This window comes from Cyclopterus lumpus, chromosome 20, assembly GCF_009769545.1.
Source record: "Cyclopterus lumpus isolate fCycLum1 chromosome 20, fCycLum1.pri, whole genome shotgun sequence".
NCBI classification, from domain to species: domain Eukaryota; kingdom Metazoa; phylum Chordata; class Actinopteri; order Perciformes; family Cyclopteridae; genus Cyclopterus; species Cyclopterus lumpus.
The window spans coordinates 3,497,400-3,518,649 of NC_046985.1; the positions used below are offsets into that span (position 1 = coordinate 3,497,400).

A 21,250-nucleotide genomic window follows, 5' to 3' on the forward strand; every position below is an offset into this window, starting at 1 on the left:
AATATAATAATATATATATATTATTATTATAATATATATATATATAAATAATAATATATGTATATACATACACATATATATAATTCTATATATCTATATAATAATATATATATATATTATATAATACAGGCCGATGTCTTGAAAAAAAAAAAAGAAGTAAATACTCAGAGCCTTTAAAACGGTATTCCGGCCAGCACTCAGGGTAGGAAATTTACATTTTTTTTCGGGGGCAATTTTTGCCCCCACTGACTGAAATCAAGGGGCATTTATAAAAAAATTGGGGGCACTTTTTTAAACTTGTGAAATGACATTTAACCTTTGTTCAAAAATAATAAATATACTTATTTAGGCTTACAATATATGAGCAACTGTCATCAAATGACAATAAGAAGACTATTAGGCAGTAGTGTAATAGTGTTTGTTTTTTTATTCTTATTTCTTTGTGGATATTTATTGTTATGACATTTTTTAAACAACTATTAACAATTATACATTTTTTATATATTATAACATACATAACAATTTAAAAAAAAAAAAAGTAATAAAAGGGCTATACATAGGTTAATTAAATTCAATTTACAACACATTTTTCAGAAAATGAAAACAAATATTAAATTATATGTACAGTGTAGACAAATAATAAATATGTACATATACATATGAGTGGCTTATTTGTCAAAGAGCACCAGTTCATCATCGCCATCTGTGTCACTGTCAGCCATTGGAGAAGTTGCTGGTCTGACCTGCTGCCTTGCTCAGAGGGTTTTATGTGAGGCCGCCTGGCTTTCTTCTCACAGCAGATTCTACACATGCTGCATCTTCTTCTTCTGGTCCCTCCAGTGAGATCATCATGAGGTATTTCACTGTGTTGAGATGGAACAAACAAAAACAACAATAGTATGTTACATGTGATAAGGGACTTAATCTAAACAGGTAACCCTTGAAGTCAACTACAGTCTCAACTAATTGTATTCATCCCCAAATAGAGGATTGTTGTGAACCACAAGATGGCAGTAACTTATGAGGATGTGGCTGCACTCTGGCTAACGTTCGCTAGCTAGCAAGCGAGCCTTTGGAGCTAACGCACCATCGGAGCTAGCTAGCTAGCTAACGTTAGCTAAAGCGAACTAACGTTAGTTAGCTAGCTAGCTAACGTTAGCTAAAGCGAACTAACGTTAGTTAGCTAGCTAGCTAACGTTAGCTAGCTAAAGCGAAATAAATAAGTTCAAAAATAATTACTACTAGTTATCACTCACCGGAGGCGATGGCCACGTATTTCTTGACGTTGTCGTTCCCCTTGATGAAGTCCGCAGAAGAATTCAACGTGTGCTGGATGACGACGAACGTTCCTCCTCCCACTCACAGGAGGTCAAGAAGCTCCACTTCGGTTCATCACGCACACGCAACATCGAGGCGAAAATCCAAAACATGATATGGCAACTGGACCGGGTCAGGGGCTACGAGTTCATTAAATTATCATAATTATTAGAGCAAATTATGGGGGCATTTTGTGCCCCTCTCCTAGTGATATCAGGGGCAAAATGATATTTCTTAGGGGCAGTTTTGAATAACAAAACACCCCCTAAAAAAGAAATACCTCGGCTCTCTGTACACGACATAAAGCATGCGGCATCAGAGCCGGGGCCGAGGACTTGTACGGTTAAATTATTGAGATCCTCCGTGATGCCTCTCGTTCTGTCAGCGTGGGTCAAACGTGAGGAGAGGGGATGAAGCAACAGGGGGTCTGGTGGATGTGGGAGCATGAAGACATGTCTCTCCAACCCCCCCTCTAGTTTTAAATGTTAAATGTTTAACAGGGAGGCTCTCAGAAGAGGAGCTTCAAAGGGCCTCCAGAGGAGGGGGGGAGGGGGGGAGGGGGGCAACGTATTGCCACTCCGAATGGAAATAGCAGGCATGTTGCTACACGGAGATCCGTTACTGGGGTAACGACTCAAAGTATAAGGCGATATAGTGTGTGTTTTTTTGTGAAAACTGTTGTGTAAAGAACACAACCCTCATATGCATAAAATATACGTTAAAAGTTCACTTTTTTTTTAATGCAATCGGAAGTACATTCCCTGGGACCCAAAGAGAGGGCGCAGAAAACTCTTTGCAAATTAAATGTAGTCTTGAGTGGGCGAATCTAAACTCTCTCCGGTGCTTTAAAGAGTCCACACACACACACACACACACACACGCACACTTACAACGAGCATCCTGTGGTCTGACAATGTTTTTACTTATTTACACATACAGCTAAACTATTTATTTATAATGAAATCACAGAGTGCTGCTGCATTCTGTCATGTTAGAAATTAATAAACCACCAACGGGGGTAGGTGGGCGGGTTATGGGGGGGGAAATCATCCTGACAGACAGGAGGCAAACGGGGAGTGACGGCTGATCGGAAATCAGTTCTGACTCGGAGTAGGGCCGCTTGAACAAGCACCGTTGCACTCGCAACTTGCACTGCAGCCGTTCTGTCCAAACCCATCTTGGCAGAGTGTGTGTGTGTGTGTGTGTGCAAAAGATGGGGTAGCTGCTGTAAGCAACGATGGCTCCCTACTTTCAGACCCAGTAGTGGTGAACTGCTGACAGCCTCAGGTTGATCCCCCTCTCACACACACAAACAGCAATGTCATGGTATTAACACCTCAGTGGACGCACACACACACTCCAGAGGCCTGTATGTGAGCTGTCATGATCAAAACTGATCTTTTGTGCTCTTATTCTTTTGTGTCTTTCGAATGAGAAAGAGGGGGCGGGGCCTCTCGGACGTCGAGCTCAAACGGGCGTCTCCTCCAGCCAACGGGGTCCAGTCAGTGTTTCCTTTCTAGCGCTCGTAACGACAGGTCTTCATTATGCAAACGACAAAGAGGCCAATCGTCGATCGATCCACACACACACACACACACACACACACACACACACACACACACACACACACACACACACACACACACACACACACACACCTTAATGCATCCTTCCCCTTTTTAACTATGTATGGGCTACAACACATTGATTTCTAAAGTATCAGGTTATGACAGCTCTTCAATATTGCTGGAGGCAGCCGGGGTTGGAGTGAGTGTGTGTGTGTGTGTGTGTGTGTGTGTGTGTGGGGGGGGCTCACTACTCCAAGAGCACGGCGAGCTCGAGGCTGGCGGGCCTGACAGGGGAGAGCTGGCATTACAGAGAAAGGCTGTTGTTGTCCTGACTACTGTCACTGCAACTCACGGCGGACCCGGTGCTGCTGGTTGCAGAGATGTGACTCAGGCCGGTGTGTGGGCTACCTTAGCCGACTCCTGAGGCCCCCCCCCCTCCCTGTTCCCAACACAACTCTCCCTGCAGAGGTGGAACGGGCACAGTAATGAGGCGGACGCTGCCTCCCTGGATCTCAAGAAGCCCCTGCACAAAATGTTTACTTTTCTTTCCCTTTGCTATCTGTCCGACCGAGACTGCGCCGCTGGGATTCGCCTGCCCGTATCTATCCCTTTAGTTATCAACTATGCCAGCTTTTACATAACGCGGCCTGGGTGTGTGTGTGTGTGTGTGTGTGTGTGTGTGGTGGGTGGTGGTTGGTGGGGGGGTAAAGGAGGCTGCCGTGACTCTGCTTTTTACCTGAAGGAGGCAGCGCTCCTTGAAGACGTAGCCGATGAGCTTATCCAGGTGCATCAGACACTGGTGGTAGCGGATGTGATGGGTGAGGACGGGCAGCATCATGGCGTGCTGTGGAAGGACGGAGAGAAAATTGGTAAAAAAAAAAAATAGAAGAAGAAGCAGGAAGAGAGATATAGAGAGAGAACGAGCATCGGGCCCGTGTGGAGGAAAGAAGAGCGAGATGGAGAGACGGTGCAAAAACATAAAAAAAGGAGGGAGAGAGAGCGAGAGAGGGGTTGATAGAAGGAACAGGCCGGGAGAAATCAATCAGCCAGTCATTATTTATTAAGTGGTGCTCTGCAACAGAGAGATGAAATAATCAAAAACCCAATCGCCGCGCCGCGAGAGCGAATGACAGAGGAGTGAGATTCACATTTGGACAGGCCGGTCAAATCGAAGCCCATCTTGTCATGTTGACACACTTACATTCGGACAAACACCGACGCCCCCCCCCCCCCCCCCCCCCTTCCTGACCCACATGTATTAAAAAGGAAAAGTTTGAGTGCAAACAGAGTGAAAGAAGAGGGAGGAGGAGGAGTATCCGTGAAGCAACAGCGACATGTAAAGTGTCCGCGGTCAGCGAATTAGTCCGACAGTCGAGAGAGAGAGAGCCGGTCTTCAGAGTCATTAGAGGCTCATCAAGGCGGCCTGATCCGGAGCGGAGTGAGGAACTCTACACATTAACCCCCGCGTGCCAACCGCACGTGAGGAGGAGGAAGCCATGCATGTTTTAATTAGTGCTACGGGGGCACGGAGGGGGGCCCCACCGGCGGCTACGAGCGGCGGCACACGCCACGTAGCCCCGGGGCCATCAGAGGGGGCCTTGTTAAGCCGCCAATTAACAACAACGCCGGGGCCCACGGTCATGTCTCCAGCTCCTGACCCGCTCCGATGACTGCCGGAGTGACAGAGTGTGTGTGTGTGTGTGGGGAGAGAGGAGGCCGATAAGAGTTGATACTGTGGTAATTAAAAAAAAAAAAGAAGGTGGGAAGTTTCTAATTTACTGTCCCGGATGTCTTTCGGGCAGTTTTCGGGACGGCCACGAAACGGCTGAAATATTACAAGCACGGATTCTAAATTGCACTTTAACTTCGCTCCATGACAATTTAATTAACTGGAATGTGATTTTTTTTAAAACATTTTTTAAAAATTTAAATGGATATCCAAACTTGTTTTTTCCCCACGTTTAAAATCGCATCCATTTGTTTCTAACAGAATAAAAATTATAATAATAATAATAATAAACCTTAACATTTCTACAGATGCATCTTGTTTAACAGAGATGTCTTGGTCAGGGGTTGCGACGCTCCACTCCGAGGATATATGCAAATATAAAATAAGTTAGTAAATTCCTGCCTCCGATGTGTAGCCCCGGTCCTTGAGAGAGCCTTTCGAGTGAAACAACCTTGGTGTAGCCGGGCGATGTCAGTAACGAAGAGTGGAGGGAGGAGAGGAGGGGGGGGGGGGGTGGCGGGGGGCTGATTTTGTTTCCGAATATCAAGAAACCGTGGGTCAGTTTTTTCGCCGTTCCGTCTCGTCCGTGTCACACGTTGCGCAACACCGCGGGTTCGAAAGCTGAAATTATTCATGAACCAATTAGCGGCAGCGGTACAGCTTGAAGCGAATATAATTGGGCGGCAATTATGGATCGAATCCTTCTCCGCTAAGACCTCGCTGTGTGAGAGAGTGAGGGTGGGTGGGTGGGTGGGTGGGTGGGGGGGGGGGGGCTCGAAACTTTCTGTCACACCCCCCCCCCCCCTCGAAAATGTGAAATAAGAAAGAAAAGATGTGTGGCAATTATATTTTTTTAAATTATTTTTTAATATTGGAATAGACAATAAATAGTGAAGCGCACACACACGGCCATTAACGTGACTCTTGACACAGCAGCCACGAACGCATTTCAGTGGGCGCCAACACGTCCGGGGTCGTGGGTTCAAGTCTCATTAGGGCACTAAAAAAAAAACGGTACGCGCGCACGAATCCAACCGTGAGCCGCCGACGGAGATACCGGGGAGAGGAGACCCCCAGTCCGCTGCTAATAGGTCCACGAAGAGAGGTCGGAGCACCGAAACCGAGCGCCGATGTGTAAATAAGAGTGTCGGGGGCCGGAGACTTTACTTAATAAAGGGTTTGGCTTGCCGGGGGGGGGTGGGGCTCTGCGGGAGTCCACGGGCCTTGCGCGGGATTCTGACACTTAAAAAAAAAAAAGAGAAGTGACGCAACGCGTGGAAAGATCAGAGGGAGTCTCCGGCTGTGGCTGTGCCGCGAGCGCCAGTCCGTGTCGGGGGAGAGAGAGAGAGAGAGAGAGAGAGAGAGAGAGAGAGAGAGAGAGGATGGACGGCAAGTTTAGCGAACTTTGAGAACATCTAAACCCTGAAGTGTGATCTCCAAAATCGCCCAGGAAAACTCTACACATTCAAATAAAAAGTATGACCATCAAATATGACCTGCGTCGGCTCTCAGTCGGTTCTAGGGTCGAGTTTCAATACTTTATTGACACCTTCTGAGGCTGTTCGTGGTCTGGATGCTGGGGCTCTGATCCAGATTCAGTTTTAAAGCCGGGGTTGGTAAGGAGCATGAGTATAATAGATCATTAAAAAACTAGCCATTGTTACTTTTATTTGCTGTCCTAACAAATTTAAATAGTTCTTATGCAACATATCGTTCTAATAAAACATTCCGGCTACGACGAGGAACTTTCATTTCCGGTTGATTCTGGCGCCCCCTGTGGCCAACAGTGGTAGTGTCTCTGAGCAGCAGGGAGGAGGAGGCCTCACGCCGGAGCTCTAACTGCAGGTCCAATGTCGGAGCTGAAGGACTTTCTGGTGAACCTGCGTGTCGTTAATCGTTTTAAAAATAGCCGTGAAGCCAGATTTGCATTTGTAGGTCACATCGAGGCATCAGGATCAAATTGAAACCGGCTTTAGATTAACTTTAGAGTACTTTTTGTTGGGTGTTCTTGCATCTGCATTGTACTCTTGTGTGTGTGCATGTTGTCTGAACGGACGTGCCGGTGTGTGCGTGCGCGAGCAAGCGTTACCTGGCAGACGTCGGAGCGGATGCCAGTCTTCCAGAAGCCCTGACTGCTGAGCTCCACCGTCACCTCGCGGCGCATCGTGTTCTTCTGACGGATCTTCTGAAGGGCTTCCTGCCAAACAATCAAGCCAGTCAATTATTGATCTGCCGGGGCGCAGCCTTCGGGGACGGCTCCCGTCATCGAAAAAACAAAAACAAAAAAAACACACACCACCAACCCTCATTCATTCACCCCCCCCCCACACACACACACTCCTGCTTCCCCCTAAAAACAGATAGGCTGGCACATGCAATGAAGTGACAGAAATACAGCACAGGGGGAGGACAGGAGCAGCGGGGGCAGTGACAGCTCCGGCCGGGTCCCCGGCTAATTGAGGCGCACTGCAATGGGTCGCCGTGGCTGTGGACAGCGGTTGCACTGGGTGTGTGTGTGTGTGTGTGTGTGTGCAGCTGATACGGAGGCTTCAGTCCTAGTCAACGAGAGCCAAGGCACCTGCCTGCCCATTAGGAGGACCACACAAGAGCCCATAGGTTCCTCCATCAGCAGCAGCAGCAAGAATCATTACAGACACACACACACACACACACACACAGGCCCCCAGCATCATGTCAGCACATAACTGGAAATTCAGTAAGCGTTGTGTGTGTGTGTGTGTGTGTGTGTGTGTGTGTGTGTGTGGAGGGGGGGGTCTGAGACAAGAGGGCCCTATAAATAACAACCAAGATGGAAGCTGTATTGACAGAGTGCCCCCCTAATGTGTGTGTGTGTGTGTGTGTGTGTGTGTGTGTGTGTGTGTGTGGCACGCAGGCCTTCCATTCAACTGAGAATTATCGACTCCCGTCTCCGAGTTCGCCGCGAATCTGCCCGAAAATGGAACGACAGGAATTTTTTTTTCTTTCTTTTGGGACTCGCAGAGGAAATAAGAACAACAAAGGCATGAATAAATAATGCAATCCTACTTTGAACTGTGCATCAAAGTGAACACGCTCGCCCACGCGCACACACACACACACACACACACACACAACACATCTTTCCACGGACAGCCAACTGTATATGGAAAGCAGTAATCACAGCGGAGCCCGAATGATATGTAAATACTGTATCATGCAAGGCTTTCTACAGGGTCAGTGAATGGACAGAAGTAGAACAAGTAAATAATTGACTGGGGAAATGAGAGAGTGTGTGTGTGTGTGTGTGTGTGTGTGTGTGTGTGTGTGGGGGCAAACTTTTTCACGGCCTATTTTGTTGTGGTTTTTAAAGTGAGCCGATAAATGATACGATATCATGACGTCAGAGACTTGAGGAGACGTGTCCATACCGGTTGTCGGTGCAACTCCATCGAGCTGCTGGCTGTTTTTTGTTGTATTTTTAAACGGAGGTTGAATGCATTTGTTGCTTCGAAGTTAATTTAATAATAGAATTTTAAAAGGCGATGTTGTCGCCTCCATTTTGTCGATTGCTTCCTAAGACCAGCCTGGGAGTCGTCGCGTGGAGCTTGGGAGGGGGGGGGGGGGGGGGAATAAAAAAAATATATCTTTGGAATGACTTGAAGATGGCAAAAGATGCTCCAAAAAAAAATCAGCAAAAGGGAGAATCAGAGAAAATCCCCCCAAAATCCACATATGCCGAGCTGAACTCACTGCCAACGCAGCGACTGCTTAGTAACATAAGCGGAGTTCTCCTATTGGTTAGAATATAAGACTATATTAAAAAAAACTCACTTTTTTATTTTCAATGAAAAACCATCACAAAAAAACATTTATATATACACACATATAAATAAATATATATATATATATAAATAAATATATATATATATATATAAATATATATAAATAAATAAATATATATATATATAAATAAATATATATAAAATAAATAAATATATATATAAAAAATAAATAAATATATATAAAATATATATATATAAATAAATAAATATATATATATATATATAAAATAAATATATATAAGTATTAAAAAAAAGAAGAACCTAAAGAGATTTTGTGGACAATACTGGTCTGTGTGTTTGAGGCCCCCCCCCGCTCCCGACTTACACCTTTGGTGGATCCAGACTGAGCACACGGAGGCATCAAAGGGCCGGCTGCAGACGGCAAGAAAAGTGCCTCTTTCAGAACAAAATCAGACGTTTAAGTCTTTCACTGAAAGACCGTTTACACAGACAGGAAGCTCCAGTGTTCCCCCGGGGCACTAAATAAGTAGCGGTGCCACACTCCCACTGCAGTGAGGAGACACTGACATGGCTAATGCTTGTGGTGCAGCCTGACAGACCCGGTGTGTGTGTGTGTGTGTGTGTGTGTGTGTGTGTGTGTGTTTGGGTTCACTAATTGCTCCAGTGCAGGTTGACAGTGGGATTGTCAGGGCCTGTTAGCCGGGAAGCTTCGCCTGAAACAAGCTAATTGAGCTCCGAGTTCCAACTCATTATTGGTTCAGAGTGGATCAAACGAACCAGAGGAAGAGGCGCGCTCACAGACTTAGATAGTAAAAAAGAAGAAGAAGAAGAAGAAGCTGCGTCTGCTGTGGAGAAGTTACACCTGGCGCCACCTGTACGCCATTACTTCACCAACAAAGGGAACCTTTTTCACCCCCCTCGGCGGCGGCGGTGCGTCGACCTTCACACTCAACTCTGTAGAGCGGTCGCTGCAAATCCATCTAAATTATGCGTTTGTTAACTGGAGTAAAAGACCCTGCCCCGCCCTTCCTCGCCAAAATAAAAGCACCTCGACCAGAAGTGGAGACGAAAGAAAGAGGAGGAGAGGCTGGGACATCTTACAGAAACCAATTACTAGATATCTGGAATACAATTTAACCAAAATAACCAAAGTACAGACGAAATGTTTAAATATTCCTCAGTCTGGGGTTAATTATTATTAAATGCGTGAAAGCGGAGTCTCGGTTTCCTACAATAATTGACGAAACCAACAAAAATAATGTTGCCTTTGTGAGTTCTCGCTGTCACACTTTTTTGGGGTCCTTGTTCCCTTCAGGCAGTAACACGGACGACCAGCGGAGCTGCTGGATAAGCAGCATTTGAATCAGCGTGCACAGCGAGAACCCGTCGCAGCGGTTTCTTTCCGCTCTTATATCTGAACAGCGGTGCCCCCTTTTTAATTTTTTTTTAAAAATATCTGCAAGAAATGAGCTGCACAAAAATATAAAAAAAATTGAAAACGCACCACGTCCACTAAAAACAACGTTAAAATACGAGCAAAAGAAACACCCACCTCTCTCTGCGTCAGCTTCTGCTTGTCGATCTGCTTGACCTTGGGGCTGTTGGCCAGCAGGTGGCGGAGTTTCACGTAGCTCTTCCACAGCTTCTGGTACCTGCCGACAGCAAAACGAGGAGGTTGTCAGGCTCAAGACGGGAGTCCATCTCTCTCTCTCTCTCTCTCTCTCTCCCCTCCCTCCCTCCTCACTTTCCAACAACACATCAATATTTCATCCGCGGCTTGGCCCGATATTAAACATAATGTAACGGTTGCCTGCGGCCTTTTATTGCATTAGCTGCTGGACAGCGGACACAGAAGACTTTCCGTGCTTCCGTAGATGTCTACAGTGTGAACTGGGAGCAGAGGTTCACACACACACACACACACACACACACACACACACATACACACACTCTCTCTCTGACCTTCTCTTTATTATATTTTCGTGTAAAAAGCTGCAAGTCACGAAACGTCGCCGTCGCTCTGACGCGGCTCGACATCCTCCGCATTCTCTTTTTCCATAAAGCCCTCATTGTCTTTGCTCTCATTTGCATCTGAAAAGGAGGCGAGGAGTTATCGGCAAGGTGACATGTAGCCGCCATACTAACCACCTACCACACACACACACACACACACACACACACACACACACACACACACACACACACACACACACACACACACACACACACACACACACACACACACACACACACACACACACACACACACACACACACACACACACACACACCTCTCTCTCCTTTTCAATCAGACCTCCTGCTTGATGCACTGAGGGCCGAGTGTGACCGTTCTGCTCCCATTCAGGAGACTTTCTCCTCATTTACTCAGAGTTATTCAATTACGATTGGTGGGATGGAGGAGTGAGGTGGTGGAGGGGGGGAGAGGGAGAGAGAGAGAGAGAGAGAGAGAGAGAGAGGTGAGCAAAGGAAGGAGGGAAGTGGGGGGACTGTGCTGTGGAATAGAAGAATTACTGAGCTTTAATAGTGGGGACTTCATTAGAGACTGAGACGAGGGAACGAGACGGCTTTAGCGCCCCGATTATCAGCTCACCACCACCGAAAGAGAGAAAGAAAGAGAAAGAGAGAGACGATTCAGCCTGGGAGGCCCCCTCGTCCCCAATCCGCTCCAATGACCTTTCCACAGATCCGCAGCGTGCTCTTGGGTAGCAACACTCCCCTGCACATGCTTTCATTATCATATGCCGCCTCTTTCCTTCCTCCTTTCTTTCTTTCCCCCCCGTCCTGTAATGTTCGGTACTCGAACAGCGCGTCCACGGACGGAACGAAGGGAGAGCAGCAGTGAGTGAAGAGGAGCGGCGCCCGAGCGTTTATCTTCCGCGTCGTCGCGAGTGACGGCTGCGAGCACGGGGAGGGGGTCGCGCTCGCCACCCCGCCGACCTTTACGCGGCGCCCCCGCGACGCATTTCCCTCGTCGCTGTCGCCGTTGCTTCAGAAGGATTTAGGGAACCCCGCCGCCTCAAGTTAAATATGACGAGCGGTGTTTTTGACTTCGGCTGCACGTGACGAACGACACGTCGCTCTGAAAGCGGAACGTTTGGTGAAACTGAGGGTGGGAGGATTATTTTGGGGGTGTTGTGGGGAAAAGCACATCCGTAAAGATTGATTTGGAATCAGAAACCACTCCACTACATCTTCATTGTACATAGATTCAGAGCATTAATGAAGTGACTGTCTATCTGAACAGAGAATTAAGTTAATCTGAGCTCTTCTGTGCTTTGTTTATTGCACATTTAGGGCATACTACTCTGGTTATTAATGATAACAGGAACGCCATCTTTACCAGAAAAGAGGCCGTGTGGCTAATTCAATTACATTTGACACTCGCATGTAAATATATGAAGTTTGAACTCTGCATTTAACGCACGCTAAGCATTCGAAGGAGCGGCGGGCTGCTGGGAAGCACCCGGGGTTAAGCGTCGCGCTGCAGGACACTTTGACATGCGCACGGCGGGAGGTTGAACTACCAACCTGAAGACTTTTAGGTTTAGCAAGGTTCTCAACCGTGTTAAGTGGCAAGCCACGGGAGGAGCTGGTCGATGTCTCTAAATGCTAAAGGAAAAGGTGCTTCGATGCTTCCTTTCTTATCTCCTTTAGCACAGGGGAATACCGGCCCATGGCTGGTGAAAGGAAAAGGAGATAATGACGTCCCACAATTCCTTGCGGCAGCAACATTCAAAGCGATGAACCGTTGTTTAAATTGTGCACTACGGTTACATTGGAAACATCCTCCTCGTGGGGGTGCCGTTCTGCTTCGGAACAGGACATCGGAGTTTGCACATTTCTTTTAGAAGTAAAAGTTGCTTTCATCTTCAAGGAGGAGACGTGGGATGTCATTTCCTCGACAGAAGCCCTCGGCTCAACCTTTTCTCCGTCTCCCACATTCTGATGTCACTTTTTTGTTTTCTGCATTCGACTCTTCGCCTGCTCTCCGCCTCTCACAATCCTTCCATCATGTCCGTTTGATGTTTCCTCTTGCTGGGCTCGACCATCCTGTTCCAGCCTGCTCTCTCTCTCTCTCTCTCTCTCTCTCTCTCTTACATCCCCTGACCTCTGACATGTCATCATTCTCCTCGGCTCTCGTGAAGGAGCTGGAGTAGAAGCCCTGAACACAAACGCGTCCAGTGGACAGCGTTAAAAGAAAAAAAAAAAAAAAAAAAGGAGGGAAGTAGACAACACAGCTTCTCCAGGTCTCCTGAGTTAATAAACGCTGCCGCCGCTACGTGTCCGAGGCTCCGGCTCTCCGTGGCCGCAAATCAACACCGACTCGTGCCCCTTCGCTTCACGCATCATTAGCGGCGGTAAGGAAAAAAAATCCTTTCCCCGACGGTCTCCTCTACGTCGGCTAATGATGTCCCGGTCCATCCATAAATTTGTCGTTGTCTGCCTTGCTTTGAGGAGTTTGACACGGCAGCAGGGTGCAGCGGGATGAAAGGGCTCGGCGGACAGGCGGCGGACACGTAGCGGCGGGGGAGAGAGGGGACATTAGTCGAGGGGCAGGAGCGAGCTAGTTCTGCCTAAATGGATTTCATAATGCGTCTTCATCCGCCGATATTTTTTCCACCCCGACTGTTGTGATCGGCGCCAGACATCCGAGTTAAAACATAGAAAGCCTGCAGGTTTAGATTTAGAACGAGTTGCCAAATTCTTTGATTGGTGGCGTCGCGTCTCCCCGCACACCTCGGAGACCGCGGCTCAGATGCTCCAATACATTTTTTGGGGTTAATTATGCGACGGCACAGTGCAGTATTCCCCGATGCGAGTGCGCCGTTACTATTTACGGGACATAAACCACGGCGGCTCCCAGGGCGGAAGGACCCAGCGGAAACCTGGGGGGGGGGGGGGGGGCCGTGGCGACGCATGTGAGAATGTCACGCCACTCGTTTTCTCTCATCCTCGCGTATTTCCATCCGTGTACCTCTCCCCACCACCACCTCCTCATCATCCTCGACACGAAAGTGTGTGTGTGTGTGTGTGTGTGTGTGTGTGTGTGTGTGTGTGTGTGTGTGTGTTCTCACTGAGGGTCTCCGGCGTAGCTGAGCTGAGCGGGCCGAATCCCGAAGTGCACGATGATGGGGAAGGTGATGACGTCCGCGTTGAACTGCTCCCGGTCCAGTTGGTCGATGCGCACCGAGCTCGGCTTCTGGGGGGGGGGGGGGGGGGGGGTGTGTGTGAAAGAAGTCAGTACAGTGAGTCGTGTGTCATTCAAATCATCTGGGGGGGGGGGGGGGGGGGGGAGAGGAGAGATTGACAAGCAGCATGTTTCTCGGTCGGCCCCGAGTCGCTTCGCCGAGATCAGAGGACGGGAAGGCAGATGGCTGGAGGCTTCGGGGGCTTCACCTTGACATTAGCCTGCATACAAACTTTAAACCAAGAGCGTAGAGGCTGCGGCCATCTTTGATTTTAAAGCCACATAATCAGGTTTTGATTGGCTTTGCGTGGGGGACAAAGGGGAGCGCGATGATTGCCGTGTTTACGAAGCGTCGCTTTAATGCGCCTCGGGCCCGTTCCAAGGTTGTTGACACGCGTGTCCTCGTGTGCGGTAATCACTCGAGCGCTGCGTGCTCTGACGAGCGGCGGACCCCTCCGTTTGGAGCGCGTGACCTTGACACAAAATTGCATTCAGCGTAGAGCAGCAAGCGACCGTGTGTTGTGGGTTGTGACCACGAGCAGAGGCTGATTATATAAATCAGTCAGTGCTTATTATTATTGTAAATGTTGTATCTTTGAGCTTTGGGCGGGTGGTTTGTGGAAATTAAGACGTCATCTGAGGCTCGAGGGAACTTTATAACAATTATGACCAAATATGTGTGTGTTAATTGCAACAGCAAAAACATTCACTGATTAAAGCAAATATGTGCCTGACAGCGATTTAGCTTCTGGGATTCGGCCAGCAGGTATCCAGATAACGGATTAGCGAGGTTTCCTCCTCCGAGCATCGTTTACAGATCAATTAGCAAAAAAAAATCGAGGCGCAAAAATTAGTTTGGAGTCTAAAAAAAACTAAAAACGTCCACAACAATTTAGACTGTTTCCCCGAGTCGCCGGTTCACAAGCTAGCTTCAAGCTAAACCATCGTCAGGCCACAGCCGGCGGGGTTCCCAGATTGCAATGCGGCTCAGGACGTCAACAGCCCAGGAAACCACACGCGTCCCATCCTGTGCAACACATTTACATACGACTGGGAAACCTTGCATAAACAATAACAAACCACAAGAACAGAAAACAAAATAGAAAAGACCTTGAAAAGAAGCTTGACAGGGAACGTGACCCTTGTAGCCTCAGATGGTTCTACACCCAACGGGGCGAGTCTCAAGCTTGTTTAATAGACTTTGTCTGACTGGCAGACCAATCTGTAGTTGGGAGTCTATGGACTCGAGGGACGGGAGACTATTACTCGCCCACCGATGTGGGCGGGTCCCCCCCCCCCCCCCCCCCCCCGACAACCATAATTCAGATAACTCACCCACGCCAAAGGTTACGCAATCATACCCGCCGTTCATATGCAACCTTTTAGCGGGCGGCGACCTCCTCGCCTCCCGAGACACAATTACCGCACATCCCTTTAAAAAGACGCGGGTCGGACACAAAGGTTAACCGACTTCACTTGTGACATAGAAGCTCTCTCGCCCCCTCCATCCCCCCCGACTAACGCCGATGACAGCGAAACGCCCTTGGGGGATAATAGGTGAGGTTGCTCATGTCACAGGCTAACAAGAACAGCCTTATTCCTGCGGCGTTGGGGTTGAAGGGGGGTGGGGGGGTTGTGTGTGTGTGTGGGGGGGGGGGGGAGACGCACGCCCTTGAAGGCAGACAAGGCCGCCTCCTGTCGTAACAAGCGAACGCGGAGGCCTTTACCATGCCCGGGTTGGTGACGATCATGCCCTTGCACTCCTCCGCATATTTCTGCCACTCCAGCTCCTCCCACTGCAGCATGTCTGCAATCTCCTCCTCGGGGACGAGCGGCTTGCTGCTGCGCAGCAGGTAGAGCAGCACCTGATGCATGGACAGCACCTCCTTCCCACCATCTGGGACGCATTAGAAACATAAAAGACAGGTGTGGAGGGCATTAAAAAAACAGGTATGTTAACTCACCGGTGCGGGATTCACACTTAATTGAAAAGAAATGTGAAAAAAAAAAAATCCTTTATAGCCACAGTGGCACCAAACAAATAAATATATATTAAAGGCTGATAGTTGGAGAAAATCTTTGTTTTCACACAAGCATCTCCGCCCCGCCTCACCTCAGCCGACTCTGAGATAATATTACACTCTGCGAATAATGTCCCCGGTGCTTCGCGATCGCATTGTTCAGAGAAAAACACACAAAGAACACGCACGGGTAAACGGAGGCGCGCCGGAGCGAAGGTCGGCCGCCGCACGATACGACGAGGCACTCGACGCCGCGTGCGTAATAACATTTTTAAAACTGTATATTACAAGAGAGAAAAAAAAAGAGCATTTTACAGAAAATGCAGCCGCGGGCGCTCGGGATTCGACCCGCCGGGGTCAAAGAGAGTCGGATTAATAGACACTCGTGGAAAAAATTGATTGACCTCCACTTACGAGCTCTTCCCATTGGACGGACACATTGAAAAAAGGCCCGCTGCCCTCTCTCGACCCTGCAAATGCATTAAGACAATCTCCTACACAGGCCGATACCGGTTTGTGGCGGACTAAATTGGGGGAGCTGGGAGAGAAATTGTTTGTGGTTTTTTTTATGGGGGGTGGGGGGGTGGGGAGGGGGAGAAGGTAGGTGGCGATGCTGTCATAACAAACAGAGCCGCGCTATCATAGTGCACCAGCACCATCATGTGCATCAAAGACGAACACCACGCAGCACCTCGGTCTCAGGCAGGAGAACACACACACACATCCACCTCTCTCTCTCTCTCTCTCTCTCTCTCTCTCTCTCTCTCTCTCTCTCTCTCTCTCTCTCTCTCTCTCTCTCTCTCTCTCTCTCTCTCTCTCTCTCTCTCTCTCTCTCTCTCTCTCTCTCTCTCTCTCTCTCTCTCTCTCTCTCTCTCTCTCTCTCTCTCTCTCTCTCTCTCTCTCTCTCTCTCTCTCTTTCCTGTCGTTACGTTTGAACTGGAGAGAAAAACCCGACCACCAGGGGGAGACAGAGGGCACGAAAAAAGGAAAAAGCAGAACAGGTTGTTGGCGAGACTCACCGGGTAAGAACCGGACGAAGCGCGGCATGAAGTGGAACCGCTGGCATCCGGACGGCTCGAACTCGGGACCTGGAGGACGGAGCAGAGAGTTGTTGCACGTTTCCTGAGTCGCAATTAATAATTCAAATCTTATGGGTGACCGTAAAAGAGAAATATATATATATATATATATATATATATGAGAAGTATGGTGAGGCTAAACTCATCCTTTTATAATGTACATGTCTCTGAGAACAATGTTACACAACCAGACTACATTTTCAACCTCTAACGTAAAAAAAACAAAAAACAATGGTTATTTATAAAAGTATTTATATAAAAGTTCACCGCAAACGAGAAACGACACGCTCGTTAATAAAAGAGGTTACTTATGCGACCGCGTGTGTATTTAAAACGTGCTACAGATGAAAAGTTTAGAGCGGCGGTTGAGGAAATGGCCGACCCAGGCGGCTTAGCAGCTAACGCCGCTAACGGCGGCACCTTTAAAAACTCGCCACTGTGGCAATTACAATATTTGTTATATTTCTCCATGCGGCCCCCCCCCCCCTGTGAAAACACAAATGCATCTGCAACGTTGGGGGAAAGGGTTCTCTACCCGTCAGGTTCCAGTCGTACAGCTCAAGAACGTCCTGGAACAAGTAGGAGGCGAACAGCTCCAGGCCTTGGACACAGTAGTTCTGCACACAGGGGAGACACAGAGAGACAGAGAGCGAGAGACAGAGAGAGCGAGAGAGAGAGAGACACAGCCACAGCGAAAACGGTACAAGCAGACAAAAGAAAGAAAGAAGCGCACTGCCGTTAAGACCGGCTTAATGTATATATGACTGATAACTAAATCCAGTTCTTTAACTTTATCACATAAGCCACTTCATCGATGTAATCAACCTCTGCGGGTTCAAGAAGGATCCCTCCTGCAGAGGATTAGCCCCACCGAGGTGCGAGGGTGACGCGTGGCTCAGGCGCCGCCGCTTTGAGGTTTAAAAACAAAAAAAAAAAGGAGGGTGGGGAGATAAAGTAGGGTTTTACTGACCTCCGGCGTCATCTCCTCTATGAAGTGAATGGTGTAATCTATGTTGAAGCGGATCACGCGGCACAATGGGATCTGTGGTGATGAAAGGGAGCGAGAGGGAAGAAGGGACTCATTACCACGGCGACGGGGTGGAGGTTACAGCTTTACAGGAGGAAACTCATTATGACAAAAAATAAATAAAATGAGCTCGGCGCACACACACACACACACACACGGAGAGAAGAAGTATGCACTCTCAACATAAAGTGTGTAATTGGCACAACCTTTTGGCCAATTTGGAGAAAACCCAGATGTGTACAAACAAACACACGCACACAAACTCCTGTGCATCACTCACACACACACACACACACACTTGAAAATGAAGTAACTCAAGTCTCACTAAACAGATAAGCCGTGTTTAATCTCCCCGGTTACACGCTCTTTGTTGTGGGGAGCGGGGGGGGGGGGGTCCGTTTTAAAGAGATTAACCTGGGCGCCGGCGTTCGCTCTCAGCCCATCCCGCCGGGCTAACTAGCAGGGGAGCTAACGTGGCCGCGCTCAAGAGCTTTTAAATCCCCGCGCTGCCACGAAGCGTTTACCCTCGCTCTTAACAAGGGCTGCTTTAATTATCCAGTTCAAATCACGCCTAATCCTTCGGGGGGGGGGGGGGGGCTTCTTTCTCCAGACGGATATTGACCAAGGAGTTCATTATTCTAACTTGCGGGGAAGAAAATAAAAAAAAAGATAGACACAAAAAGACACACACATTTACAATCTAGACACCCAAATATTCAACACATTCTTAAGACCCCCCCCCCCCTATCGATTTCTCGCTCCCTTTTAAAACCCTTTAGAGTAAAAGTCGAGCGTTGGGCTCAAGCGGCTACAGGAAGAGAGCGTCCTTTTCAAGTCATGACCCCTCTAATGTTTGACCGTCACTGATGCCCCCCCCCCCCCCTCAAAAGGCCAGAAAGGGGACCCAGCGACAAGGTCGTTGCAGTGAGCGAGGAGCGCAACAAAGGAGCCGAAACCCACCGAGCCCAAAGCCGATTTGAAGTTATTTTCTTTCTTTAAGCGAGTTAAAAGGAGGAGAGGATTTCTTTCTCTCTCTCTAACGATGGCCTAAATTATCCGTGGCCCGCTCAAACAGGCCTGCGGGGAGGAGCATGAAGGGGGGGGGGGGGGGGGTCACGTGACCGGGCAGCGGTGGCAAACAGCGTGTGGAGAAGGAGCTAATTAAACCATCGCGGCCCTCAGTCACACAAAAGGAGACGTGGGTGGAATACCGGCACGGGGGGGATATTCATGAGAATATCTTCACGGCGCGGCGCTGTCCGTGGTCCTGAAGGCTACGGGGAAGAAACGACTACGCCAAAAGGCAACGTTCGCGTCTTCTCCTGTACGAGTTAAAACAGACGTTTTATGCAGATTACGCTTCAAAATAAGACTTAAGATCTACCGAACGACACGATTGACCCCGTGCAGCTTTTTCTATATTTCTGCATGAAGTTTAGGTTTGTCCGTACTAATCCTACGGTCATCATTAATTTTTTTGAGTATGAATCAACTCTGTAAACTTCTGGAGTTAAACTTTCAAATAACACTAACAGTTTGACACATGCCACCCCCCCCCCCCAAAACGCAATATGAATAGGGAACTACACATGAATAATAAAAAAGGTGACATTAAATATTAAAACATTTTTTAAAAAACAGGCGTAACAAGAAGCATGGCTTACGTTAGTGAGCGGCGTGTGGGAGAAAAGAGAGAAGCCTTCAAACAGATACTCGTGGTCATCGTACTCGATCACCGTCGGCCTGTCAGTCTGGAACAGAGAGCAGGAGCAGCCGAGGTGGAGTGCAGTTAATATATATATATATATATATATATATATATATATATATACACACATTCTTGTGTATCGGGTTCAGCATCGTCTTGACTTAATAATGAAAAAGAGAGACGTACCAGGAAGTTGGTGGGAGGGGACACGGTGATCCGGTAGTGGAACAGTTTCCCAGAGTTGTTGTTCATCGGACGGCACGGTTTCACGGGCTGAGAGACACAAACTGGGTGACTGGGGTGCAGCTGATGCCTCGTTTCAAACAGAACCTCGAGTCACATGAAAATACCAAAGGAGTGCGATAGCCGAGGAAGCTCTGAGAGGCAAGTGAGAAAAGTTTTTTTTTTTAAAAAGCCAATGTTGTAATACGCATTTTGGCCACAAGAGGTGGAAGCGCACCGCTAACAAGAGGCAACCTCCAGCTACGAAGAGTGAAGCCAATGCTTCGTGTGTTAAAGCTGCATTCTCTCTCCTGACCACCAGGGGGCGACTCCTCTGGTTGTATAGAAGTCCATCCTGCATGTGTTAAAGCTGCATTCTCTCTCCTGACCACCAGGGGGCGACTCCTCTGGTTGTATAGAAGTCTATGCTTCATGTGTTAAAGCTGCTTTCTCTCTCCTGACCACCAAGGGGCGACTCCTCTGGTTGTATAGAAGTCTATGCTTCATGTGTTAAAGCTGCATTCTCTCTACTGACCACCAGGGGGCGACTCCTCTGGTTGTATAGAAGTCTATGCTGCATGTGTTAAAGCTGCATTCTCTCTCCTGACCACCAGGGGGCGACTCCTCTGGTTGTATAGAAGTCTATGCTGCATGTGTTAAAGCTGCATTCTCTCTCCTGACCACCAGGGGGCGACTCCTCTGGTTGTATAGAAGTCTATGCTGCATGTGTTAAAGCTGCATTCTCTCTCCTGACCACCAGGGGGCGACTCCTCTGGTTGTATAGAAGTCTATGCTGCATGTGTTAAAGCTGCATTCTCTCTACTGACCACCAGGGGCGACTCCTCTGGTTGTATAGAAGTCTATGCTGCATGTGTTAAAGCTGCATTCTCTCTCCTGACCACCAGGGGGCGACTCCTCTGGTTGTATAGAAGTCTATGCTGCATGTGTTAAAGCTGCATTCTCTCTCCTGACCACCAGGGGGCGACTCCTCTGGTTGTATAGAAGTCCATCCTGCATGTGTTAAAGCTGCATTCTCTCTCCTGACCACCAGGGGGCGACTCCTCTGGTTGTATAGAAGTCTATGCTTCATGTGTTAAAGCTGCTTTCTCTCTCCTGACCACCAAGGGGCGACTCCTCTGGTTGTATAGAAGTCTATGCTTCATGTGTTAAAGCTGCATTCTCTCTACTGACCACCAGGGGGCGACTCCTCTGGTTGTATAGAAGTCTATGCTGCATGTGTTAAAGCTGCATTCTCTCTCCTGACCACCAGGGGGCGACTCCTCTGGTTGTATAGAAGTCTATGCTGCATGTGTTAAAGCTGCATTCTCTCTCCTGACCACCAGGGGGCGACTCCTCTGGTTGTATAGAAGTCTATGCTGCATGTGTTAAAGCTGCATTCTCTCTCCTGACCACCAGGGGGCGACTGTATTAAAGCTGCATTCTCTCTACTGACCACCAGGGGCGACTCCTCTGGTTGTATAGAAGTCTATGCTGCATGTGTTAAAGCTGCATTCTCTCTCCTGACCACCAGGGGGCGACTCCTCTGGTTGTATAGAAGTCTATGCTGCATGTGTTAAAGCTGCATTCT

At 48.3% G+C, this 21,250-nt stretch overlaps 1 protein-coding gene across 1 annotated transcript in view; it reads right to left on the reverse strand.

The window, feature by feature from the left end:
* drosha (drosha ribonuclease III) overlaps window positions 1–21,250 on the reverse strand; it is a 74,614-nt gene that overhangs the window by 45,915 nt on the left and 7,449 nt on the right. Inside the window, exons 8-17 of the mRNA XM_034560204.1 lie at window positions 19,627–19,713; window positions 19,397–19,483; window positions 17,676–17,747; window positions 17,241–17,322; window positions 16,646–16,714; window positions 15,333–15,502; window positions 13,493–13,617; window positions 9,949–10,048; window positions 6,704–6,811; window positions 3,622–3,729 (exon numbers count right to left, since the gene is read on the reverse strand). Of these exons, the coding sequence (XP_034416095.1) occupies window positions 3,622–3,729; window positions 6,704–6,811; window positions 9,949–10,048; window positions 13,493–13,617; window positions 15,333–15,502; window positions 16,646–16,714; window positions 17,241–17,322; window positions 17,676–17,747; window positions 19,397–19,483; window positions 19,627–19,713 (1,008 nt within the window). The remainder of the gene's footprint in view (window positions 1–3,621; window positions 3,730–6,703; window positions 6,812–9,948; window positions 10,049–13,492; window positions 13,618–15,332; window positions 15,503–16,645; window positions 16,715–17,240; window positions 17,323–17,675; window positions 17,748–19,396; window positions 19,484–19,626; window positions 19,714–21,250) is intronic.